The 26,490-nt window shown below is 49.5% G+C and overlaps 1 protein-coding gene across 1 annotated transcript; it reads left to right on the top strand.

Annotated features, from left to right (window-relative positions):
- Positions 1-2,464: 2,464 nt before the first annotated feature.
- PRAG1 (PEAK1 related, kinase-activating pseudokinase 1) lies at positions 2,465-25,278 on the top strand. The gene is made up of 6 exons (XM_058024405.1): positions 2,465-2,506; positions 5,047-5,448; positions 6,596-8,430; positions 16,522-16,679; positions 19,959-20,674; positions 23,981-25,278. Exons 2-6 carry the CDS (start codon positions 5,083-5,085, stop codon positions 25,016-25,018), a joined length of 4,113 nt encoding a protein of 1,370 aa, XP_057880388.1. The 5' UTR covers positions 2,465-2,506; positions 5,047-5,082; the 3' UTR covers positions 25,019-25,278.
- Positions 25,279-26,490: the final 1,212 nt, after the last annotated feature.

Below are 26,490 nucleotides of genomic sequence, written 5' to 3'. Positions count from 1 at the left end.
ACATCAGGGACCATGGCCAGGAGGAGATCTGTGCACCACAAGTGGAAACTCAGATTTGCTCAACCACACAGCGTAGACCATAACTGATAAAAGGTATCTCAATTTTCCAGTTGCTGGGTATTTTTAAGTCTCTTGGAGTAAAAAGCACTATTGGCACCAGCAATCTTGGTAACTGGGCAACTTTGCTGGTCATGAGTGATACTGAACCCATCTCCAGAGGGCTTTGCTTCTTTTGTCTGCCTACAGAGACACTCATTGTGGGTTTGTGCTCTTTGCCTGCCTGCTCCCAAGAATTACTCTTACAGATGACTCTTTGAAAGCAAGACTCAGTGATGGTCTGTCTCCTTTCTGCCAATGAGGGATGGCACTTGAAGCTCCAGTCATCCTAAAGTTTCCCTTTGTGTTGTCAGGGCTGCTCTGAGCCATGTGCCTCGTTGTGTGACAGTGTTCTGGAAAACAATACACTGGGAGACATATGGCTGGCTAGGATATGTAGTCATGTCTTAGCAGGCATTGTGTACTGCTTTCCACTTGAGAGGGCTTCTTTTCTGCCAGTTCTCTTGGACATTGAGAAAATACCAAAACTGGACAATGATGAATACTGTACTGAGGAAACCACGTGGCCTTACAGACACGTAAAATCCATGGTCTCAGACCTTACGGAATAATTGTTTTATAAAAACTAGAGGTTGTTCAATTTTCTACTGAAATCTCTGGGCATTAACAGGCTGACTTCATTAGAAAAAAGAAACTTTAATTATCCTGTAATCCCAAGGCCTCTGGCATGGGAAAAGATTTCCTACTTGGGGTAAACATCTCAGGAGAATTCACTCACTTCAGTGCTGTTCCAGTGTGAACATAGCATGAATTTTAAATCTGGTTTTTCTTCTTAAAGCTGTCCTAGACTCTTCACTAAGAAGGCTGGCTGTGAAAATTATAGTGCTCTTATTGAAAAGAGTGGAGGCCGTTTTTAAAGTTTCAGGTATAAAATTCAGATACTTGAATTTGAAGAAGTTTACCACCCTCCAGGATTAGCCAGCCATGCAGCCATAACCTCATCTGTGCTGGTTAGAGCTGGGTTCTTTCCTCCAAACTTTCTAAAATAGAGAAAATGTCAGAAATTTGGGCCATTTTTTTCCCAGCTCATTTCCCCCTCGCACAGATGAGCTGATCTGTGCTAGGAGAGAGGTTTCTGTCATGGTGAGGCATTTCTGAGAGATAATTTACTCATACAACTAGGTGTGCTGGCTCTGGAATCCCACACACAAAAAGATGCAGTAAATTGACTGTGAGTGGTTGCTTGAAAGAAGAAGCGGGAGATTGTTAAGCAGATGTCTTCATGGCAATACAGCAAATTAAGTGGAGGAGTTCTGGGGTCTCTGGACTGTTTTAATAACTGATCAAAAAAGGAGAGAGAGCACATGAGCAGACAGCCACAACTGCAAAAGACCAGCCAGCCAGGATGTTTGCAAACTGTGCTACTGCCAAAATTCCCTGAAGGGGAAGAATTTACTGGGATGTTTGGTTCCTGAGAAAGATTTTTTTTCTATAAGTGCTGTGCATATCTCCAGTTTCTGTTTTGTTATTTGGGGCTGGGATTCTCCATTATGCAAGCCTATTTGCCTTTTTAACCCACTATTATGTATGAGACTAGGAATGCTTTGTTGCACTAAAGGAGCGGTGACTTAAGCAAGGAACTGAACTAAGGCCCTGACCAGGGCAGGGGGAGAACTGTTTTGGTTTTCCCTAGTTTTGAAGAATTTAGATGCTCAAAACTAACCACAGAACAAGTACCGGGGTAAGTGAAGACTACTCCTTTTCCAGCCTGCCCTAAAGCATAGACACTACAGTGAACAAAATCTCATCCTGTTCCCTTTTAATGAAGCCCAGCCTCCCACACCAGCAGAGGTTTGACATTTTCCTGAGATGCTGTCTGCAGTTTTTGCACAGTGAGGTCAAATCCTGATTTCAGTTACGGCAAACTTCTCTCCTTTCCACAGCATCCCGTCGAGACGAACTTCACCATGTCGTTGTCTGGAAAGCTGATGAGTGAAGATGGGTGAACCCTCTGAACTCTCTGGCTCCCAGTGCCCTCCAGCTGGATCCCTACCGTCTTCAAGGCTGGTGTCGGGCTGAGAGGTGGGTTCGCGGTAGGACCCTATGGGATCGGTGTCTGCCTGCCCCGGGGGCGGATTCCCGCGGGGATGTGCCTGAGGCAGAGCCGGTCTGCGGGAGCGCAGCCGGGGCGGGGGCGCAGCGGGGAGGCGGCTGCGGGCGGCGCACGGGCACAGCGCTTTGTGCGGAGCGGGGACGCGCGGGGGGCGCCGCTCCCGCCCGGGCCGTGCCCACGCCGTGCCCGAGGGGCGGGGCCGGGGCGGGCCGGGGCGGGGCGGCCGCTGCCCCCCGGCCCACGCGGGGCCCCGCTCGCCACTCGCCGGTGGCGGCGGCCGAGGCGGGCGCGGCGCGGAGCGGAGCTGAGCGGAGCTGCCGCCGCCGCGGGAGCCTGGTGAGCGGGGAGCTGCTGCCGGGCGGGCACCGGGCCTCCGCCCCCCGGGACAAAGCCGGGCTGGGAGGGACCCCGGCGTCGCCACTCGGGGCCGGGGCGGGGCTGCCCGGGGGCAGGGGCGGCGGGGCTGTGGGGCTGTGCCGCTGCCCACCGAGCATGCGGGCGGAGGGCCGGGCCGGGGGTCGGTAGCCGGCTCGGGGGTGTGCAGCCGGCTCGGGGCGCGCTCCGCTCCCGACCCGCATCGCCGCCCACCCCGGGAGCCCCGGCGGGCTCTGCTCGGTAAACTTTTCCCGGTCCTGGTTCGCGCCCGGCGCCCGGAGGGTCCGTCTGGCAGCCAGAGCTGCTTGGGCTGGGGGCTTGGGGCTTTTCTTTGCGCCGGAGCATCCTTGCGCCGCAGCCCGGGATCTCTGTCCTAGGGAACAGGGAGCCGTTCCTGCGGGTGCTCGCCGGTGCCCCGGGACGCGCGGCGGCTTCGGGAATGCCTCAGACCCAGGTGCTGGCTTGGGGCTTGCCCGGGGACAGAGCCAGGTGCTGGCTTTCGGTCCCTCATCTCTCGCCGATCCTGGCCTGCTTCCCCGCGCGGCGCCGCGTGGGTCGGTGCGGGTGGGTCCCGGTGCCCGGCCGGCGTGCGGACACGGGCCCGCCCCGCCATCCGGGCAGCGAGAAATGACGGCCGCAGACAAGGAAACCCTGGTCTTTAACAGGCATTTGGCAGCGCCGAATGTTAAACCAGAAGTGAAGAGTTTTTTCTGGCTTCGGTGCCTGCTTCCCTCCCTCTGATTTTTCTTTTTAATTTGCTGGCTCTCATTAGGACACTTGTTCAACTTCGGGTGATGCTGGACATTGCGTGCTAGATCTAAAAGGAAACAAAGGATTAAATATTTTTAAAGCTGTTTTCTCTGCAAATACCATTAACCTCATTGAAGGTGATGGAATATGCCTGAGAGTGATTCGCTGCCCTTTGGTTAATTCAGACTCTATGAAGTCCATGAAAAAGCCTGTCTAAAACAGTGTCTTCCCTAAAAAAAGACACACGGCAATCTGCTTGGTGAATCCCACTGATACTTCCTTTTTCCTATGCTTTTTTAAGAAGCAGACCCTAATTTTTTAGCCTGCCAGACAGAAGGAGTCTGCAGGTGTTAATGGTTTGGCCGATCAAAGACACCCTTCCCATAGGTGCCACTTGAATTCGGAGATGCTTGTGGGTCAGTGGCTCTCTTCCCGTTCACTTTGTCCCACCCAGGCTCTTAGGAGTTGTCTTTCTTTGTGCCATGTAGTGTGGGTGGCTGTTAGAGGGGCTGGCCAGGGCATCTCTGAGCCCAGAGGCAAGAATCTTTACTGCAGTGCAAGCTGGCTTAGGGGTGCATGCAATTGCAAAAGTGTGCATAGCTCTGGTGGTGTTCCGCTATGCCTATGTGGAGGAAGTGCTTAAGGATCAGGCTGGTAAATTTCGTTCATGTGCCTCCAGGATTGGAGTGCAAAAGTGCCTGTTCGCTTGGAGACCCTGAGGAAAGGGGCCTCAGTTTGCCTTGTGATCACTTGGCCAGGGGATGATGACCTAAACTTGGTTAGATGAGGAAGGACTCTCTGTAGCCGCGTGGGGAAATTGTGCGTCCTGGCACCCACAGCAGCCGGCTGCATTCTCTGTCTGATCTTCTTTCCTAATCTGCTGAGCTTTGTGGGAGTCCTCCTCGGAAGTGTCTCCAAAGTTCTTGGTTCCAGGTTTCGTTCTACTGGCTAGAGTGCAATCAGACCTGGCCGGGAGGGGGGGGTGGCGGGGACAGGGACACAGGAATGCAGCAGGAATGTCTTGTTCCTGGGGCATTTCCCTCCTGGGGAAGGAAGATGGGAAGGAATCCTTGTCTGTAAGTAGTCCAAGAGCAAAACGTTTCTCCCCTTGCAGACAATGAATCGTTTCAGCGAGCTGACACTGTTATTTGTGGCTCTTGGCAAACGAGATAAGAGCATTCTGCCAGACACTTGCTCAAATCAGTGCCAGCCCCAGCCCTGCTGATTGCCTTTCACTGGGTGGGAGAGAAGCCTTTGTGTACCACGGCAGTAATCACAGTGGTGCTTCTGGGTGAAGGAAGGTTGTTGCTGGTCCCCTTGGTTACACAGTCTCTGATTCTGGTCCTTGTGTCTCCAGGCGTTTTTATTTTCCAGAGAGAGGATGCCCCTTTGGAGAAGAAATTTTTCCTGACTGGCTCTGCTTGTGGGGCTGTGAACCGCTATTTCCAAGACCCCTTTTCTTTACCCTTGATCTAAATCTTGCACGAGGCTGGTTATACATGCTGATTAAGCAGGGAATTAAATCACATAGGAATGCTGCTCGCTTGATGTCTTCTCTATTATGGAGCTATGCTTAGAAGTTGAGACTTTTCAAGTGATTGTGTGGGCTTTAGCTAAGCTGTGAAAAAAGCCTTGTAAACAATATGCCTTTGTGATGAATGCAGAGTAAGTGTAATTATCACCTGTCCTATTAAAAATCTTCCAGTCTGAGGGCATAATCAAGCTAATCAGACAGTGTTGTGCTTTTCCAGATGTCTAGGTGATCCTTTCGAGTGGCTCAGGAGCAAATGCAAAATGAGCAGTGGAGGGCAGTGCAGAAGACGCAGTGGGCTCTCAGTCTGCTCAGTCTGACCCACGAGGATTTGAAGATGTCTGCGTGCAGTGACTTTGTGGAACACGTTTGGAAGCCCGGCTCCTGCAAAAACTGCTTCAACCCGAAGAGTTCCCATTGGCTGCAAACACCCCCCGACGTGGGAGCTTGTGGCGTGCTCCCGGATGGAGCTAGGACCAAGCCCGAGAGCCTCGTGTTGGAAGACGAAGGTATAACTACTTCCCCCTTCTCAAAGCCAACAATTGCTGTGAAGCCAACAATGATAAACTCGGATGTTTCTGACGCGTGGGCGGATGTGAATATGAACGCAGATCTGTCACAGGTAATGATTAATCCAGTCAAAGCATGACTTCCCGTTACTTACCTATACTCAGAGTGCTAGGAATATCTGTTACAAATGCTTCCTTCCCTTTGTTTTTCCTTCTGGTCTTGACTCAGGATTCTAAGGCATATATTGGTTTCTCAGTGTATCTTTGGGTGAAGCTGAATGAGCTGTTGCTCACAAGCCATGTGCAGAGGAGCTTAAAAATACATTGTTTGTTTAGGAACTTCCGGTTTTAAAATGAGGATGCGGGTTATTTTTCTGGGAAGTTTTACTGAAAAGATGTCTTGTCTGGTTGCAGTCAGTGCTGACTGGATCCGTGGTCTTTGTGGGTGAGGAAGAAAGTGCCCTGCCTTCCTACTCCTTCCTACCAATCTCTGCCAGAGCAGTAATGCCCTGTGGGTGCAGCTCCTCGCCCTGACCAGTTGATACCAGCAGTGCCTCAGCAGGGTGACGCACAGGCTGCTGCCCCACTGCCTGTGGCAGAGGTGTGCTCCTATTTCCCCATGCCCCAGAGCACAGTCAGGGCTCACCAGCTCTCTTAGCTTCTCATTGCTGTCCCTTTCTTTTCTCTTAAGGGGTGAAGGGCACACAGTGTGAGCTGCCATTGTTGGTGGTGTTTGATCGGTGCATGCAGATTTGGCATGCCTGTCCCCCCCATCCCTACTTCTGAGCATGGCTAGGCTGCTATCCCAGGATAACCCATGATAGTCTGTGTCTGTGTTCTGGAGCCACACACTCTGGAGCAGTGTGAAATGAAAATAAGCAGAGAGAGGTGCAAATATTCCTTCGCTCTCTGAATCTTTAATTGCACAGTGATTCACAGATAGGATGACAGGTTGGACATGTTTCTGGCAGCAAACCCATAGGAAGAGAAAGGGGAATGTCTTATTCCAGTGTATTACCATTGTTGGTAATGCAAGGATTACAAATGGTCCAGGAAATACAACAAGTGTAGTTTTACCTGGAAAGCTTTGTGGAAATTAGTGGTGAGGTGAGCACAGCAAAATAGATGGTGAATTCCAGAGTGCTGTTCTGCAGAGCTGGGCTTTTGTTTTTGCAATTTGTGGGTTTGCTTAAATTTTATTTGTCTTTTCTTTTGCATATGCATGTTCTGACAGGGAATTTGTATCTTTGACCCATGCAGGTCAGTTGGGGCGTGATTTCTGGCAAGCAACTCCTCCTGAAATCAGGAGATGCACAGCGCATCTGCCTTGACAATTTTGGCAATGGTGGTGTGAGAAAACCTTTCCTTCACAACCAGCCCAGCGACTGCTTGTCTTGCTGTCCTCCCAGCTACTCCATGGTGGGTGTGCGTGGCCTGGAGAGTCGAGTGGAGAGAAACGTCTCCATCCACAGCCTGGTGCTTGTGGGTGAGGTGGGCAAGCAGGAGGACAGAGCTAAAGATAAGTTTGCCCTGCCTCATCAGGTCCCCTGCCCTAATCCATCTGCCTTGGGGGACAGGAGCACCACTAACTCCAGCAGAAACACTTCTCCCCAAGCCAGAGAAGGAGCGGCAATCCCTTCAGGGCGTGACTGTGGTCACACCTCCTCCATCTTGGAAAGCGAAGGGGGCGAGTACTGTTTAATCACAAACTGCCACAAAGAGCACCCTGTCCCATGGGAGCCCTGTTGCACAGAGGAAAAGGCTGCACAGTGTGAGAAAGAGAGTCCCACTCCCAGCGGGTGGAGGCAGCGGGATGCTCCCGAGATTCCAAGGCCAAGTGGCCGGGCAGTCAAGTTCAGCGAAGAGGAGCGCAGAGCGGTGAACGTGGCCTTCTGCATCACGAAAGAGCAGAGTGATCCTCTTCCCTATGCCCTGTGTTCAGACAGGAAAAACCTGGCTCTCCATGCTGAGCCTGCCACCCTCCCTGAGACCACGGGGAGCTGCAAGGCGGCTGCCCTTGCTTTGTCCCGGGAGGATGAGGAGTTGCCACTCCCCGGGGAGCCCTCTGTCACTGGCGGCCCCCGCGCTGAGGGCTCAAGCATCCCTCAGCAGGCTCTGGTGGAGCCGCAGCGCCCTCGCCTCGCCGAGCCAGCCCACGGTGATCCCATCTATGCCGAGAGCACCAAGAGGAGGAAGGCACAGCTGAAGGCTGTTGGCAGCCAGGCAAAAGCGGAGAAGCTGGCCCACGGCACTGCCAAGGAGAAAGCTGATGGGTTGTGGAGGGATGGTGGCTGGGCTTTGGGAGGTGAGAAGGAGCACCAGGACTCCACTGGCCAGGTGGCAGCAAAGATAACTATAATGACAGCACACACTGAGGATGATCACAAGACAATATTCCTCAGCAGCCCTGACTCAGCAGTAGGAGTGCAGTGGCCATGTATCAGCCCCACTTCCCACCCTGATTTTGGGACTTCATCACCTGCTATTGAGTCTGGACAGATTTTTCAAGCATCTGGATGTGAAAACAGCACAAGATTTCATCTGGCAGCTCCTGTCAAGACCTCACTTACTGAGAGTCCAGCCATCCCCCCAAAGATGTCCAAAAACAGCCAGCCAGGCAGCGAGGGGAGCCGTGTGCCCCCCGTCAGCTCCCACGTGGGAAGGTTTGGTGATGACAACAGCCATGATGGAGCTGGTGCTCAGCTGCTCCCAAGGAGCTGTACTGATACAGGTGCCTTTGGGGTGACCCCTTCCCCCTGCACTCACGGGAATGGGGTCTCTGTGGAGGAGTCCAGTAGAGGCCTGGCAGGCTCATCCTATGACAGGAAGCAGAAATACTATAACCCAACGTGGACCAAGCAGGGCCGAATAGAGGAGGAGGAGGAGCAGGAGGAGGAGCCAGAGGTCTCAAACCACTCGTGGACAGGAGGAGCGGAGAGTGGAAGAGCTGGTGCCGACTTTGTGGATGACAGCCCGATACTGGAGGGCCAGACTGGAATGACCAAATCTTCTTCCTTCTCCTTTGATTTCCCTAAAGACAAGAGCAATGGTGTGGAGTTTGCACCGCCGCCACCGCCGCCGAAAAAGCAGTCTAGGTACAGCCCTGTGAGCGTGTGCATGGTGCTCTGTTAACCCTTTGCAATTGGGAGGGTTGCTGCAGGAGTTCATTGACTGGATGGTGCTTCCCATTCTTTTTTCCTCCTTTTCTGTCCAAAGGTGGGCTTTCAGGAGCATGGGGAGTGACTGCACAGCTGAAAAGCTATTTGTCTTTTTACTCTGAAAAGCTGTCTGATCTTTTCAAGTCTTGGTTTGAATGTCATGTGCACTTTTAAAAGCCCTCCAGGGCTGCAAGATATGGCCTTAAGTCCCGATATTCAAGTGAGAAAAAGGTCTATGATTGGAATGGCTGGTGTTTCCCAGGTCAGCTTCATTCTGTCTTGGCAGTTCCTTGATGTTGAATAGCATAGAAAACCTGGTTGCAATCTTCTCTTGTAGGTGGGACTGGGCAGCTTTTCTTGATCCTAATAACAAGGGCCTCCAAAATCAACATTTTCAATTTGGCTGTAATGACTTTCTGCTTTCAAGGTGAACTCTCAAAGCTGCAGTTTCCCAGGGAGGGCTCCTTGCCTGCAAGCAGGTAATTGGAGCTTGCCCGACGTGGGCTTGTTATGTGTGGGAGCCACCTGGCTTCAGGCAACCTTCTGCTCTCTGCTTTCCTGCAAGTCAGGTTTGCAGGCAGGGCAACTGCAGGCCCCAAACAAAAATGAGGGAGGGAGGGAGAGCTGTTCATCTGGGAAGGAAATAGCCCTACTAAGCAATTAAAAAAAACCTCGGGCTTACAATACTTAGTGTGCATTTAGTATCTGCAGCTGTGTGCATCACCAAACAAAAAAATAACCAGACAAAAAAAGGGGGGAAAAGGGAAAAAATAAATAAAACAAAGGTCAAATGGAGGAAGAAAATTTGTTTTTCTCTCCATTAATTACGTTGTCTGAATTTACCAGGGAAGGACTTTCTCCTTTTGCAGGTGTCCCATATTTGCTTTATTGTGTGTGGCGGTTTTGCTACTTGAAACTGTGCATTGCACAACAGATTTGACTCCAGCTCTTGATTTAAAAGTCAAGAGAAGAAGGGATAGGTGTTTGGAGGAGAACTTGGCCTTAGGGTCCATGGTCAAGCTTACGTGTAGCCATCACTGACCTCCAGGCTGAGACTGTGAATTTTCCATGTGTTTTGGGATTGGCTAACCTAGGGAACTAGTGTTTTAAATTGGCCAAGAGGTGAACAAATGAGGTTTCTCAAGGGAAGAGAAGAGATGAACAAGTGGCTTTAGTTCTCCTTAATGCTAGGCTTCCTGCTGTGGTGCCACATGCTTGTTGGAGTCAGAGGAAACAAAAGATCCACAAGCAAATGAGCACACAGATGTATTGCTCTTGTTCTCTGTGTGGTGTTATGACACCAGAGGAGTGTGGAGCATTTTCTGCCCCTTTGAGGGGCTATTTCATGCTCCTAATGCAATTGGGCTGTGCCAGTTCTAACAATTGCTTTTGAGTCATCCTGATGAAAGCATCTGTGTGCTAGAAAGCCTGTGTGAAAGCAGGCAGGGAAACTGAGGTCAGGGAACACGTGGCATCCACGACTGGGATCTCTGGCAGAGCTGCAAACCCTGCCAGGTGGTTGAGGTAGGTGTTGGTTACCCTCTGTGGCTGCAGGGCAGGTTGTGCTACACGTATTTGTCTCCCAAGGGCCTTGATGCCTGTGGCTGAGCCCTGGGCACCTTACTCAAAAGAGCTTAGTCCTGCCTGCAGCTATGGAAGCTGGAGCCCAGGGAGCCCAGCCAGCTGAGGAGCAGTAAGGAGTGATCCGATCAGGTTTTGCAAGGCCTGCTTTGTTTCTTTGCTTTGAGGGTGCTTGGTTTTGTCTCAAGCAAAGCAGTGGCTGCTGTGAGCGTGTCAATGCAGGAGCCAGGGTGCTGGGAGTGATGGCTGCATGCACAGCTGCCAAAATCACCATGGTACCATTGTGTCACCCTGGGTGTTGCAGCTTCATGCCATGGCCTGGTGCTGAAGGAACATCCCCTCTGTTCATCCTGGGCTGCAGCCAAATACCTGAAGAACCAGAATCACAAAGATGACTCTGAGACACATCCAGGCTCTCCTGGTGCTGGGCAGCCTGTGAACATGTGCTTGTCCCTGATGGAAGAGCCACTGATCCTTCTGTTAGGCTTACGTACTCCCTACACAGAGAGAGAGCACCTCAGCCCAGGACATTCCCTGGTGGCTCAACTGCAAAAACTCCTTTGGGGGATAGAGGTGAAGCCAGTGTAGACCTGGTTGTGGCACAGGCTTTGGACTGGGGGCTGAGCAGATCAGGGTTCATCCCAGCTGCAGGAAAGGCATGCAACTGTCCTTTTTCCTTATAGATCTCAAGTTGCAGCAAGGCATTTGATTTCATGCTGGAAAATTAAGTTTGCCTGTTTGACTTTCCTAATGAAAATTAATTGCTTATTTTAAGGAAAATGTGTGTTTGAATAGTTATAAAGCAGAGAAAGAAAAAGTGAGTCTGTAGATTTTGTTTTGTTCATCTTGGCTTTAACAATTAAAAGGGAATTTTTTTTTACAGGGTACTTTCCTTCCAGAGACTGAGGAAGCTCTGGTTTGGAAGTAAGTTGTCTCTTAGGATGGCAGAAGGAGCAATTTCAGGGGGGCTTAAAAGTTGTCACAAGAAAAGGGAAATAATGAATATGTGCCTGGTTTTGGTCCTATATAAAGCTGTTCTGGATCTCTTGCAACTGTTTCTTCGTACAATCCTCTTTTTCTGCTTGTTTGAAAGATTACAGATATTTGATGTTTGCTTGGTCTAGAATGACAGATAAGAAATAAGAAAGATAAGAAACAGAATGACAAATAAGTATAATTACAAGGGGGGAAAGGCTGAAAAGGGAAGATGGTAGCTGGTCTTCTTCCAAAAGCTGGGAAGGTAGTTGGCTAGGGAAGCTCACCAGGGAAAGTAGGAACCCCAGACATGTATGTGCAATGATGATTTAAAGGCTCTTTGATGTAAAATGCACTAGTATGGCCTTCAGTTTCTTGGCACAAGGAATGAATCTTTGCTGAAATTTATGTCTCTCTTATGCAGAGGATCAGGCTTAAATGATCCTCGTGGTTTCTTCTAGCCTCCAGAACCTTGATGGCTAATTTATTTTGTGTGCCTCCTAAAGAAAGAAAACAGTGATGCTGTTTTGCATCTTGAGCCACTTTCATCACAATTAGTGCCACCTTCAAAAGGCAGTGGCAAAAAAAGCTTCTGAAATTTGCTGAGTGTGCTGGCATGGGTTAGCAAAGGTGCAGCACAGCACTTCCCCACACCTGTCACTGCTGAACACAGCCAGGGAGAAAGAGCCCGAGGAGTGCCAGGATTGCCTGTTCCGGTGCTGCTGCCGGAGGGAGCAGAGCACAGGAGTGTTACAGAAAAGCTGCAGTGCTGGGAATTGCATCACAGGAGAGGAGCCAGGTGTTGGGAATGGGATTGCCAGGAAAAGAGCCAGGTTTGTTCCTTGCTGGGGAGTGGTGCTGGCTGGTGGGGCTGTGCTGTGTTTTCTTGCCAGGAATCAGTCTGTGACGGAGCAGCAGCTGTATCTGAGGCAGAATATTCCTCTTTTCTTACTGTTCCTGAGGCACCCATTTCTCCTTGGAGCTCAGTGTCAGGGTGTACCCCAGTGACAAAACACACTGGCTTCAAATGTTGTCATCTATCAGCTTATCTTTTAGGAGAGTTTGTTTCTTTTAAAATTAAAGTCATTCACTCTTCTGTGTGTTTCCTGTCTTGCCACTTAAAAAAGCACAGAGTTGAAAATTGAACTGAGATTCTTTACCACATTAGAGTATGCAGTGATTTAATTTTTGACTCACCTACCATCTTAATTCTGTATCCTATCTGAATTTTCCTGTGCCTCTCCAGATTCCAAACCCTTGTTTCAACTTAACCCTGGCTACATGAAAACCCTCTAGTACAGGGAGGAGCAGTGTATCGCTCTGAACAAAGCTAGGAGTTCTTCAAAATTCTTTCTTTTCCTCACCTCAGTTTTGGTTTCTCCACATTTGCCAGCTGATAGCAGAAGGATAAGTACAAATCTAAGCTTCAGATGTTGTAAGCTCCTGTATGCTGGGTTTTAATTTCCCTCTGCAACCAGGGAAAGATGCTGGAAGAAACAGCAAGTGGCAAGAGGAGGAAGATATAATTATTCATGTTTCATGATAGACAAGCATATGGTACAATGGTGCTTCCTCTTGTGTAATAATTATGCCTAGCCATATGGTGTGTTTGATGCTGTAATGCAAGTCTGGCTTTTCTCTCTTCTGTGCATTAGTTCCATTATTTTATACTGGGAGGGGGTGTCTTGTTGACATTATCACCAAACACCTCCTGGAGTGCAGTTTGCTGTGTGGTGATCTCTGTGTGTTCTCTGTTCTCCTCTCCTCGTTGCTCTGTCACATGATTTATAAAGCTCAGCTTCTCTGTTATCTGTTCAGTCCTGTCATCTGTGCTGAGGAGGAGTGTCCTCCTCCTGCTGCTGGCACAGCAAGGCTGGGAGCCCCCCGTGATGGCACTGCAGAGTGACAGTGGCCCTGTGCAGGGCTGAGGTGCCTTGCACATCCTCCAGAGCTGCCAACAGGCTGCCCGTGGGATGGCTGCGGGAAGGGAGCCAGCGGGAGCCTGGCAGCTTTTCTGTCTGAGGGGCCTCCTGCTCCCAAAACCTGCCCATTGCACTTGTGGAAGGTAACCAGATCTCCGTGTCAAATCTCAGTCAGGAAATTCAAGAGGAAGGTATGTCCAAAGTCCAGGGATCCCTGGGGCAATATCCCAAGGCATGTGGGTCTTCTGCAGTTAGGGGAGCCAAGCTTTGGGGCCCATCTCCACTGTCTCTCTGAGAAGGGCAAAGCATGCACTTGGTGATGCTGGAGTCCTGCAGCAGCATTAGGTGGGACCCTGATCTGTGGAGAAATGTGAAATTATACACGTGGCTAGTGGTCAAACTGAGACACAGGAAAGATGAAGCCAGCCCTGGCCAGAGGTGCAATCTGAGACAAGGGAAGCGAGCCGGGTCCCTTTTCAGTGTTCAGGGAACTCCAGACTATGGGTTTGTTGTTTTGTTTTGGTGTGCTTTTTTTACAAGACCACTCTTTTCAATCTTGAATTGTTTCAGGCAGGACTGTGAGAATCATGTGGAAAATCAGCTGGATGAAATTGTTTATGATGGGAAAGCTTGGAAATAGGGAACTGGAAGGGTTGTCTGAATATGCCAGGCTGTTGCATAGAGGATGTTGAGTAATTGAAGTGTATTTTAAGCTACCAGAATAGTTGGAGATCTGAAAATCTGTGAAATCCCGTGGGTTTAGGTTATTAGATTGAGAGAGCTGACTCTGGTGACCTGTTCTTTATGCACAGGCACACGATGACAGCTCTGGTGCTGCTCTTGAAGTTGCTGGTTATGTTTTAGGTACTGAGCAGGCATTTTTAAATTGATGTAAATTAACTACTGTTACATCTTTCTGAAGAGGAGTGTAGCCCACAGATGTTTACAAGTCAGTGGTGCAGGGCACAAACCCAGTGTTTTCTTTGGGTTTAAGATGGGTTGTGCTCTTTATTTCCAACACGCTTTGGTGATTTCCAATATCCTTTGGTGAAAAGGGCAAGGCAGAAAATAGCCACCTGTGCCCTTGCACTCAGGTGAGGTGGAAGGAATACTAGCAAAGCAGGGGATGTTTGGGGTGGCTGTAAAACAGGATCCCACAGGCTGTTGCAGCAATGAGCTGTTCAGCTCTTGGGGTGGAATTTTACTGAAATGGGAGAGTTTGACCCTAGCAAGTTTTTGGTAGTAATTCTTCGGTGGAGTGAGCGGTATTTTGATTGTGCAGGCTGCACCCTGGTCTTCAAGCAGCTCATAGGAAAAGAGGGAGATGTGAGGCAGAGGTAATTCCAGAGGTATTAGCTGGCCAGGCTGTAACATCTGAAACAAGAGCAGGATGTCGTTTAAGCGGCAAACAATTTCTATTTCGGTGCGCCCATTCAGGAACTGCGCTTTGCATCAGTCACGGCGGTGCGGGGAGGAAACGGGGCTCTCTCTGCATCTGCCTTCAGCCACGCTGAGCACAGCACAGCCAGGGCAGCAGCCGGCACGGCTCTGGCCAGCCAGGGCAGCAGCCAGCACGGCTCTGACCGGCGCTGCGCCCAGGTTGCTCGGAGGAGGAATAGGTGTGGCTGGGCACGGCGGACCTTGGACCGCGCCGAGCAAAGTCTCATCTCTCCCTGAGTGCGGGAATGGTAAGGCAGCTCCGCGAGTTTGTGTTTAGTGATGGGAAAGAAACAGAAATGCACCAAGGTTTTGGGGGGGCTGGGGGAAGGAATGTGTTAGGAAACATCTTATCTCTGTGAATCAAGACCGGATATTTTGCTAAATCTTCTTTTCTGATGGGTTCAAATGCTTCTTTGATTCTTGCCGGGTCAGACAGTGTACTGGCATGGGTGTGCACCCTTGTGGTTTTTCCACCCAAATTACTAAGTGTTAAACATCTGAGAAAGTTATGGGATAAAGTTGCATCTTTATAGTGAAAAAAAATATTTAAGTGCAGTTGGTTGCTTTCAACAGCATTAGCCATAGCAGACCTAAACCCCTTAAACTCTCTGTCTGTCTCTCTTTCTCTCTCTCATTTTTGAAACTGTGACTTGTGTAGTTCATTGTGAAGTTTTGTAAATTGTCCCCAAGAGACTTGCTGTGATAAATTCATCACTGGTGGAAGACCAGTGTCTCTGCTGAAGTATACCTGAACTGGTTTTTACAGCCTTATTTTCATCAGCCCTTGAGTATTTTTAGACCAAGGCTGCTCAGGCAAATGAGGAAGTCTGGCAGAAGTTTCTTCCGGGCTTCTCATACACTCTGCTCTCCATGTGGTGGTGTGGACACAAGAGTAAGTGCTTTGTCTGGATTGGGAATGAAACATTTCTCAATCTTCAAATAAAAGTCTGTGTCTGCTGTGCTTGGGAGTTTTGAATGAGGAGGGGTCCCATGCATGTGACCAGGGTGCCACAAGAAAACGGTCGTGCATGTCTTTGTTTGTCTTTCTCAGCAGCCATTCAGCCGTCTGATTAGGAAACACCGGATACCTTCCAGCAAGATAGCTGGTGGAAGTCCTTTTACTTCTGTACAAGTCTGCTCCTAACCTTTTTACATTCTTAATCAATGTGTTGAATTTTATCAGCAGATTGGCAGTTTTGCTTAAAAAATGTGGGCTGATAACCTTTGTGTTCTGGCTGACGGAGTGGGAACTGTACCAATGCTAAGAGCATTTATGTTCTTCTGTGCTGCCTGATTTCAACAGTTTCTGTTGTTTTCCAAGGCAGAAACATGAAGAAAATCCAGGGGAAATTCTTTATCTTAGCAAAAAATCCTGCTTGCCTTAACTGGTCACTTAAACCATGACCTAGCCGGTTATAAGCCCAGTTTATAGTTAGTTTATTTATTTTTTAGGTGAAAGCTGCATGGAAAACTGCAGGTTTTACATTAAAAACTGTGTGGTAGGTTCTGAGTTTGGCAGACTCATGTTTTCTGCAGAAACTCTTCTTCTTTTGTAAGGTGTTGGTTGTTAACTGTGATACATGGTTGGAGATGATGGACTCTTCTGCTACCTATGCCTCTGTCATGCAGGAATGGGGTTCACACACCCAGCCTCAACTTGCCTTCTGTAGAATGGGAGGAGTGATGCTACTTCCTTCCCTTGAGAGCTTTGTTGAAGGTAAAGCTCACACTGGTGAGTCCCCACTTCTGAGTGGCACTGGCCAAAATAGGATGTGGTCCAGGACCTCACATGTTCTAGGTAAAGGAGGTGCAGACTTCAGCTGAATGCTCTTGGCTCACCGGCTTTCCCTCTCTGATCAAGCACAGCTAGTTCGGCTTGGGGGCTGCAAGCCTGTAACCTGCTCAGAGTCTGTGGGATGCAATTCCCCAGGTCCTGGAGAAAGAAGAAAAGTGCACAGCAATGAGGTAGTTTGGTGTGATAATACACTGTGCAGTGTGTGGATAGGCAGAGACCAAACTAAGGCTGCTCTCAGCTTGAATCTCTGTGCAAAAGTGCAGACAGGGTCTCCTTTTGCCATCTGTCTCCTGACTTCTCTTTCCCTCTCTCTAGGCACGCTCTGAAAATGAACCCAAGTAACACTGAGTTGGAGAGAGTGAGCAACAGCTCTGCAGAGAGCCTCAGCCCACCCTTCAGGAGTGCCCACGTCAGCTTCACGGCCGGCTCCAGCGACAGCCTCGACTCGGACACGCAGACCGGCAGCGATGGCAGTAAGTGACCTCCGCCTGTGGGAGAGGTGGCATTGTACCTGAGACCCACTGCCCATGGGACAGCGTCCTCAGGCAGGGGTCACGAGGGTCCAGTCCCCAGCTCCCCCAGTGACCCTTCATCTTCTCACTTCTCCTACCCTTCTGCCTCTTGATGCACTCTAGATGAATGTGGCAGAGTCAGACCAACGTCACAGACTTTTTCATTCAGCACGTGCCAATATCATTCACCCAGTAGATCTCTTCTGGTCTAGATAAAATCTCCATATAGAAAGAATCCTGCTTGTGCTTCATGCATTTTACATTGTCTCAAGAAGCCCTGCTATAGAAAGTCCTACATAGATTTGAGAAGTACCAGAAGGAGTTTTGTGCTAGACATGATCTCTCCCTCTCATTGTGTTCCCAGTTATTTCTTAAGGGGAAAAAATCTGCCTGCACTCGTTTAACTGAGATTAAAAAATACTTACTATGAAGTCACTTTTTTCATCAGTGTGTAACTTAGACATGCACTAACGTGTTCAGCAGCTCAGAAAGTATTTCCTTAGCAAGAGCAACCTTCATGTAGTGGAAGTTCTCTCTTTCCAAGAGCAACAATGTGCAGCAATAAAATTAAGAGCCAGAGCTCTGGAAACTCCGTTTTTCCACCACTAACTTGGGAGTCTGAGAGTGAGACCTTGCCAGGAAATTGTACAGGGGTAAGAAAAACTCACATATGTTGGATCTTTACTTGCTAGGCACAGAAGCATTTTGCTGTCAAAAATGATAGGAACAAGAGGATTTCTCTGCCTTCACTAACAGAAGCAACTGTTTAAACTCATCATGGGGAAGATGAGTTTTTAAATGAACACTCAAATGCAGCTTGTCTTGCTGATGCAAACAAGAAGCTGTGCAGTCAGTCACTGAGTGAGGTGAGCTCAAATTAATTGGCTATGCTGTCAGATGTTAAAATATGAAGTGGAGGGGAGCTTTTACGCCCTTGACACGCAGAAGGCCTCCATGCTGAAGGTGCAGAGCACTGTTAGGAGAGTTGTGAAAGGGGTTAATTCATTACCCTCTGCTTGGGGCAGAGCCCAGCAGCATATAAAAAAAACTTTAGAGCAGTTTGGCATTTGTGGCTAGGCATGTGCGCCGGTTGCCAAAGATTCCAGTGCTGACGTTTGTTACTCTCTCAAGTAAATCTTGTCTCTTGAAACAGGGATTCAGCTGCATGTCCTGGCAGAGATGCCTCTGGTCAGGTACTCATGGACTGCACACTGAAGAATTTCTCTTGGCTCTATCCTCTTTTAAAGCCCTGTGGATGGAAGTGGCGTGGCAAGAGGTGCCATGCTGAATGATCCCTGCCTGTGGCTTTTGACAGGGTTTTAATGGAGAGAATCTTTCCTGTGGACCCATTAGAGTATCATGTGCGTTTTCTCTAAAGCTTGGGACATGAATCTCAATTGTTAAGGCAGGTATTTCTTAGCTGAAACTGCAGAGCAGTCACTTGCTGGGCAACTGGGTGTACAATGCAGGCACACACCTGGGGCAAGGGTCCAACAGGAGTCAGATAGCTCAGCACCCAGGCACTGGGGCAAAAGAGACATGTGCTGATTCATGTTTCCTACAGAGCTGTTTCTAAGCACAGAAATGGGCTGTTGAAACAGCTTTGCATGGGAGACAAACGTGCAGAAGCTGAAATCAGTGCTGCTCATTCCTGAGGTATCTCTCAGTGATGTTGGTGTGATGGGATAGATTACAGGAGGTGCACACAGAGGGCCTTGGCACTGGAGGAGTGAAATTGACCAGTGCTGGTCACAGTCTGGTGAGGAGGGATAGGGCCAGATGGTGCCAACATCCACTCTGGTAGCTGAGAACCAGGGGATCTGCCCTCACCTCATGTGCTCTCAGGTGGTGGAGCAGCTAACAGGGATTGCTACTCTAGCACAGCTGGTGCAAACCTGCAAGTGACGTGCCAGGACGGGCTGGGAGCTCAGGGACCTGAGCCCCTGCCCTTGGAGGTTGTGTGTGGTTGCTGGTGAGTCACTTGGGCTGTGAGGAGACAAGAGCCTTCTGCGGGCTGACACGGAAAGTGCCCCAGGGCATTCCTCTGGGCAGGCAGAAAGGCACTGTGAGGAAATGCCTGCTGGCAGCTGAACCCTCAGCAACAGCGTTGTGAGGAGGAAGGATTGTTTGCTACCACTCTGCAGCTTTGGAAAATAGATTTAAAGAAAGCAATAGATCCTGCTATCTGCTGAACTATTTGCTATTTGCTTGGAGCAAAACCCCACCTTTCACTTTTCAAGGTTTACACGTGCATGTGAACTGTTAGCAGAGTCCCATTTCTCATTCAAGTGGCATGGATAAATTCCCTTGAATTATTGTCTCTCTTCTTTTAATTTCTCCTCCACTCCTCACTTTTCTGTCTCTGTGACCTGAAATTATTGCTCTTTATTTCAATGCCAGATCACCTTTCTGTCCTTTTTTTTCATGTCCCACTTCTTACATGGCATGTAAATGTATTACCCATCTCCATTCTGGCTTAAGTAGGAAAGCTGCTGCTATGGCTGCCCAAAATGAGCCAGCCATCCCAACCCAATCCATGTGCACTTGGCATGTGGAGCTGCTTGGGGTTAGTGCTATGTAGTGGGGCCAGCCTGCCCTCTGAGCAAAGAATAAGCTGGGAAACAGGCCGTGGGGGGAAGGCCAGATTTTTTCAGCAAAATGGAAATTGCCAAAATCCCAGGCTTGCTCAGCAACCCTTCCCCAGTGTGAAGCAGAGAGAAAAGGTCGATGTACTTGGAGTGCTCCAGTACAGCCAGAGGGCTGGAGCTATGTGCCATGAGTCACTCTCTCCTTATCATTCCCTGCTGCTGAAGCACTGGGTGGCAGCTCCCAGGTGAGAGAGGCTGTGTTTAAAAGATTGTCCTTGTATCAAGTGCTTCATTCTTACCTCCCTGTGGATGACATCACAGCTTAAATATTTACCCTCTACTACCTTTTTACTACTGTATATGCAGTTCACAGAGGAGTGGTTTCAAGGGTGGGGAAGTGCATTTCTCTGGATGGCTGGTTGCAGCCTGCTTTGCAAACCTGCTCTGTTAAACTGGATGAAGTCCCTAACCCCTCCAGTGAAACTTTGCAGTTGTGAATAGCTGAAGACTGTGCACTGCGTTCAGATGTAACTTGGCTTGCTGCTTTTCTTCCCAGCCAGGGCCCTGGGGGTGTCAGGGATGTGGGGAAGGACTGTGCTCTCAGCCTGCAAGGCCCACTCACGCCATCTTCTTGTGTGTTGCTATCTCCTAGGACACTCATCTGAGCCGAACCACTCACCCCCTCCAGCTGAGAGCCAAGTGTTTCCCTCTGTCCCTTTCCTTTCTGTTTCGGCTGAGGATGGTCCCTCCTCTGTCCCCAGCTGCCCGCCCCCTCTGCCCCAGAAGAAGACAGTGATCAGAACCGTGTCTTCTCCAGATGGCTTTTTTGGGGGACAGGCATCTTCAGGCAAAGCAGCTGGTGCTGCCAGCCCCAGGCTGAATGTCAGCCATTCTGAGAGCAATATGTGCCTCCGAGAGGAGCCTCCCTTCATCCACCCAGCCAGCCTGGGGGGCCGCCCTGGTGCCTTCTCCTCCTCCGAGTCCCTGGAGAAGAGCTCCAAAGGAAGCAGCTACTGGGGCTCCAAGAGCACAGGGCCCAGCAGAACCCTCCAGTCCCTCTCCTCCTCGCAGCTCAGCGTGTCCAGCCAGGTGTCCTCGGCCTCCAGCCTCCACAACCTCCTGAGCAACATGGACAGCAAGGAGGGGGTGTACAGCAAGCTGGGGGCGCTGTACGCCGAGTCCCTGCGCCGCCTGGTCGCCAAGTGCGAGGACTGCTTCATGCGGGAGCAGAAGAACGAGCTGCACTTCAGCGAGAACAACTGGTCCCTCTTCAAGCTGACGTGCAACAAGCCCTGCTGCGACTCGGGGGACGCCATTTATTACTGTGCCACTTGCTCCAAGGACCCTTCTACGACCTATGCTGTGAAGGTAAGTCCACAGCCGGGAGGTGTCCAGGCCTATTTCCATCTTCTGGGTGGAGATGTGTGCACTAGCAGCACATGGCGTCTCATGCAATGTCTGGTTTTCTCTGCTTGTATTTCTCACAGGTGAAGTTAGGCAAGCAAAACCCCTTCCAAAATTACCCCTTTCCCCTTACTGCTTGTGAAGGTTAATTTGCAGAAGGAGTTTTCATTGTAACAAATGCCAGTCAGATTTAGCTTATTGCTGAAGGGGTCTGAAAGCCAACCATTTTCTCTCTCTGAAAACATCTTTGTGCAAATACTCTGCTGTAAACTCAGAGGCATTCGCCTCTGATGACACAAACTGATGAAAGGCTGCTCAAAAGGCAGCGTTTTTGCCTCTGCCTGCCTTTTAAGTGGAAGCTCTGACCCAGATACTGAGTGCTTATATGATCTTGAAACTACAGACAATAAGATATTGCAGATCCCAATTAAACAATGCGAGGCTGACCCAGACATGCTGTGTAAGGTCAGGTCTGAAATATTTTCCTGTAACTCCATGGAATACATGTTTTGAAATGGAAACTTGAGGTGCAATAGTTCAGCTCTTTGAAACCTGGATAAGTAAGCTTATCCAACCAGTTCCATGGACATCCTGTGGATTTTGGGTTCTTGATCAATGTTACTACTTGAATACAGAGATTTTAATTTCCCTTCTGACTTAACACTGGGGACATCTCACTGCTGCTTATTCCTCAGGTTGTTTTCAAAGCCTAAAGTAATTCCCAGAAAAGCGCTGTCAGAGATGCATTAAGGAAGAAAAAAAAAAGAAAATAATCTCTGCTGAATACTTTCCACCATTATGAGCTCTGAGGGTTGTTTTAGAATGTTTTAATACACCCCTAAGGGATGTTCTAGTTAAGTGGTAGCTTAAAAGCCAGTTCATATCCTAAAGAAAGTACAGCCAACCCAACAGGGGGGCTGTAAGTAACCAGAATCGAATTAGATGAGATCTTGCCCCAATACCCTTAGTCCAACACAGAGCCACAGCTTTTCTTGTGTGTTATACCTAAATCCATCACAACTTTCTTCCTGAAGCCTAAGAACTGTTGTGCTTCTTTTCAATCTGCAGTTCCCTGTGGCACACCCACCCCTTTGCTTTTGCCTGCTGTGCTAGGTGGGGTTCAGTAGCTCAGCTCTATGGCTGCAGTGCATGAATTCCTGCCAAGGCAGAGACAGCACATTTCAGCCTCCTGACAGGACTGCACTTGTGTCCCTATGTGTGAGGTGTGCTTACTCTGTGCCCTAGGTACACTGCAGAGTGGCTTAACAAAGTCAAAGCCACTGCAGCAAGGCCATGCTCTGTGCCAGCATAGTGATGTTGTGTGTGTGTTTATCCACGTGCATGGATACGATTCCTGTGTGCCACCATCCCTCTGGCAGCCAGAGTAGGGAATGAATAATTGTGAAACAATTCAATTGGCTGATCCCTAGCTGCCCCTCCTGGCTTCTGGTATAGATTTTTTTGACATGAAAGAAATCACAGACCTGTAGTTAAAATTAGACTTGGAGAGCTCAAAATGGGCAGAGGATCAGACTTGAGCCAAGGAACCTATTGAGAAACAGGAGCCAGAGTCTGAGCTGTGCACAGACAGACATGACTATGTATAAAACAGTTTGGAAATGGCTTTGGAGGAATTAAGCCAAGATCTGCTCCATGCCTTGGCTTCTTTCTCCACTAGAGGTGTGTGACTAAGCCAGCCCAGGCTCCTAGTTGGAGCTTTCAGCAGGAAGGATGCCTCTGGTGCAGTCAAAGTCAAGAAGAATGGCTGGATGGGGAAGATTTCCCTGTATTTGTTTGGCTGTAGTTATTCTTCCAGAGACTTTTCTCTTGCCAGGAATTCCTCCCCTTTTCCTATGCCTTACATGACTTTCCTTTGGGAGGAGGAACAAGCAGGCTGGCTAGCTAGAGGGCTGGAAGGCCTGCTCTGCATCTGGGGACCTCCTGTGTCACCCTGGGTCCCACTGCATTCATCTGCATTCTGCCTGACTCTCCAAAGCTTGTCTTTCCACAAGTAAGCCAGGGCAGGGTATTTTTGTTTAGAGAAGAGAGGACAATAGGGATTTGAAATGCCCCATCTCCATAGTTTTGTCTCATCTGAGTGAATTATCTGTAAATGCCTGGATTCAGACCCTAGCTAGAGGAATACAAAAGCAGCCCTTTTCTTCAGCTCCTCTCTATTCTTGTGAATATTTTAACTTGGAGGCAAAATTGATTTCTCGTCGACTCTGCACGCATGCTGTGACTGGCACTGGCACGCCTCAGGCTTTCAAACCTTTTATACTGAGTTTCAGCCTGTTGCTTACTCCTGTGGATGACATATAAGCACATCACTAAATAAAGGGGAAAAAAGTATAATAGAAATGCCAGGAGGCCCCATAAGCTAATGGATACTCCTATAATAAGCCTGGCTTTGAGTCTCTAATGCAGTATAAAGCTAAAATAGGGAAGAAAATGAAGATAGAAGTCATGTAGGTTAAAGAGAATCCAGATTATAAAATGCATTTTTCTCCCTAGAGTTTGCTGCTGCACTTTGACTTCTTTCTAGGCCTGTTGTAAGCTCCCATTTTCTCTTTGGTGGTTTTTTGGCCTATGCTGAGGAGTACAACTTATTGCTGGTTTCCCTCAGCCATTGATCAGGGGCTTGAGAGCAGTTGCTGACACTCAGAAGTGGAATGGTTGAGGAGGGTGTGAAAGTGGCTCCAGGGCTTGGGACCAGAGAAGGAAGGTGGGAAGGAAGTGCTGGAGGCTTCTGTCCACCCCTCACCACAAACAGCACAGTTGCCTCGCATTGAATGGGGCCTCATCCAGGAGTGTTAACTATCTCCAGAGATGGAGACAGCATGTCTTCTGCCACAAGCTTTGCTTTTCTCCAGGAACATCTCCTGGGTTGCAGGAGTTTATCTCAATGATACCTGTGATGTAAAAGATATATTGCTTCTGTTGGCAGTGAAACAAAATCTTCAGAAGTTATTCATGGTAGGACTACTGTCCTCCTTTCCTCCAGTTACTAGGCATTGCCTGGCAAAGGAAGCATGCCCAGAAATGCAGCCCAGACAGCTGGTGGCTAAGGTTAGGCTGTTGCAGGACAAAAACAATCCTCAAATCAGGAGATAATTTAAAGTGCTTAAAGAACCAGTGCACATCTTGCTTCTTCTGTTGTCTTCCGGAGCATCTGCAAATCACAGCTTAGCATCCCAGCTCTCAACTTCTGGTCTCTGCCCTGTCTCTGACACTGGCTGATGAGACTTTTCTTCTGGTCTCTTTTCACAGATTTGTAAAACCCAGGAGTCCAAGGCAGCTGCTTCGTACTGCAGCCCTGCAGTGCCAGTTCACTTCAACATCCAGCAGGACTGTGGGCATTTTGTGGCCTCCGTCCCCTCCAGCATGCTGCTGGCCTCAGATGTGGGGAAAAGCATGCCTGGAGATGGCTTCCATCCCTCCCGCAGTGCCAGCGAGCACGACTGCGTGGTGGTCATCACCCGCGAGGTGCCGAGCCAGACCACCGCCGACTTCGTGAGGGACTCGGTGATGCTGCACCAGGCCAAGCCGGAGCTGTACGAACGCCGCGTTTGCTTCCTGCTCCTCCAGCTCTGCAACGGCTTGGAGCATCTCAAAGAGCATGGCATCATCCATCGTGACCTGTGTCTGGAGAACCTCCTGCTTGTGCCCTGCAAGCCCCCCATGAGCTGTGTGAAAGCCAAAGATGACAAACACTTGCCCCGCCTCATCATCAGCAATTTCTTGAAAGCTAAACAGAAGACTGGAACTGGAGACTCCAAGCTGAAGAAGAGCCAGGCCCGGCTGGCCCCGGAGATTGTGTCGGCTTCTCAGTACAAGAAGTTTGATGAGTTTCAGACTGGTATTCTCATCTATGAACTGCTGCACCAGCCCAACCCCTTTGAGGAGAAGGTGCACCTCAGGGAGCAGGAGTACAGCCCTGAGGACCTCCCTGCTCTGCCCAGCCTGTCCATCTACTCCCGGGGACTCCAGCAGCTGGCCCACCTACTGCTGGAAGCAGATCCCATCAAGCGTGTGCGGATCACCGAGGCCAAGCGGATGCTGCAGTGTCTGCTTTGGGGGCCCCGAAAGGACCTCGTGGAGCAGCCCCTGAGCCACGAGGAAAGCCTGCGCCAGGTGCTGCAGAACTGGGTGGACATGAAGCGTGCCCTGCTCATGATGAAGTTTGCAGAGAGGGCCGTGGACACAGAGCGGAGCGTTGAACTGGAGGACTGGCTGTGCTGCCAGTACTTGGCATCTGCTGAGCCAGCCTCCCTCTTGCACACATTAAAACTGCTGCAGCTGCTCTGACCTTGGCTGTGTCTTGGAGGCAGCTGAGGGCTCCTGACTGCCTTGTGGCTAAAGGTACACAGCCCTTTCATACGTGAGAGGTTTGAGGCTCAGCTGCAAATGCACGTTCAGCTCCTGGCCTGCACTGCAGTCAGAGTGCACACGGCATGTTTAGTATCCTCAGCACTGTTAGTTTGTGAGCAGGCAGAACTGGGAACCTGCCCCTATTTTGGGGGATTTTTGGTTTTTTGATATGGTAAACGTGGACTAATAAACTCCTGCCTGCGTGTGTGCATGTTTCTAATGAGTTCACTGTACCAAGTTGATTTCTGTGCCTATGGGACAGTCCTGTGATCCCCACCTCTCCCAAAGCATCAGAGCCTTTTTGCCTGGGAACAACACCACACTCTAGAGTGGGAAGCAGGGATGAGCAGGTGGCTGGTTCTCTTCAGGAGCAAGGGAAGTTCACATAATGCTCCTTTGCAAGGGAGAACCTGGAGCTTTCAAATTCACATCTTTTGGGAGTTTTGGCATCCATTTTGCTTTTCCCTATCAAAACAAAAATGACTGCTTGTTCTCTGTGGGCAGTTCAGGATCAGCTGCCTGTTACTAAATTAGATGCTAACACAGCCTGGCTTTCCTGTGTAGTGGTGCAGCTGTAGTGGAGCACCGCTCTTGGATGTGAAGGCATGAGAGGGGGCTCAGGGTGGGTCTGTTCATGGGAATGATGCTGGGAATTACCCCTTGTAAAGCTGATGAAATGGAAAATCCCCAATTCACCTCCAAGGCCTTGGGGGGAAAGTCAGGGCCAGGTTGCTTTGCTTTCCACATCCCTTCAGCTCCCTCCCTCTGCCTGGTAATTCACCTGTCCCTTCTGTTTAACATTTATTTAACTCCTTTATTGAGAGATGAGCTGGCACGTGAAAGGCTAGGGCCACTGCAGGCTGGCAGGGTCTTATTGCTGCTGGTGTTTGAATTAGAAATGCATAGGACTGCATGCACTGCCAACATGTTTCTCCAACAGATGGGAGGCAGGAGCAGCACAATGAAAGGTGGAGAAATGGCCTAGCTCCCTTCAGCCCCTTTCCCTCTATCTAGACATGGAACAGCCATTCAGTTTGGGAGAGAGGCAGTGTTGCTGAGGAAAAAAATATATTTTTCGCCACTTGCGAGCTTCTTTTACTTTTCCACCCCAACATGAGGCAGAGATGAGTGCCCTGCTCCTGACATCAGTTCTGCAGCCCTTGGAGGAGCGGTAAGTTTGGGACATTTGGAGAGAGCCCAGCATCAGCTTTTCTGAGACAGGATGTCACTAGCTGAGCTACCCACCTCCCAGCTCTAAGCAGGAGACATTCACGAGCACCTTCCTCCAGCCTTGATTCACCTCCAGACACAGCCTGGTCTTTTGGGGAATTTTAATTCCTCAGGTTTTCTTGACATGTTGTGTACTTTCTGTGAATCCTTTCCAGGCTTCTCACCTGGATCTTTCTTTT

Source organism: Melospiza georgiana, chromosome 5 (genome assembly GCF_028018845.1).
Source record: "Melospiza georgiana isolate bMelGeo1 chromosome 5, bMelGeo1.pri, whole genome shotgun sequence".
Lineage (NCBI taxonomy): Eukaryota > Metazoa > Chordata > Aves > Passeriformes > Passerellidae > Melospiza > Melospiza georgiana.
This window is presented reverse-complemented; position numbering and strand designations above follow the sequence as displayed.

Bases quoted from the DNA above. Each gene is read 5' to 3' on its own strand.
- PRAG1 (XM_058024405.1), top strand. From the start codon at position 5,083: ATGCAAAATGAGCAGTGGAGGGCAGTGCAGAAGACGCAGTGGGCTCTC. The intron at 8,431-16,521 runs GTACAGCCCTGT...CCCTCTCTCTAG, and splicing joins CCGCCGAAAAAGCAGTCTAG to GCACGCTCTGAAAATGAACC. The intron at 20,675-23,980 runs GTAAGTCCACAG...CTCTTTTCACAG, and splicing joins CTACGACCTATGCTGTGAAG to ATTTGTAAAACCCAGGAGTC.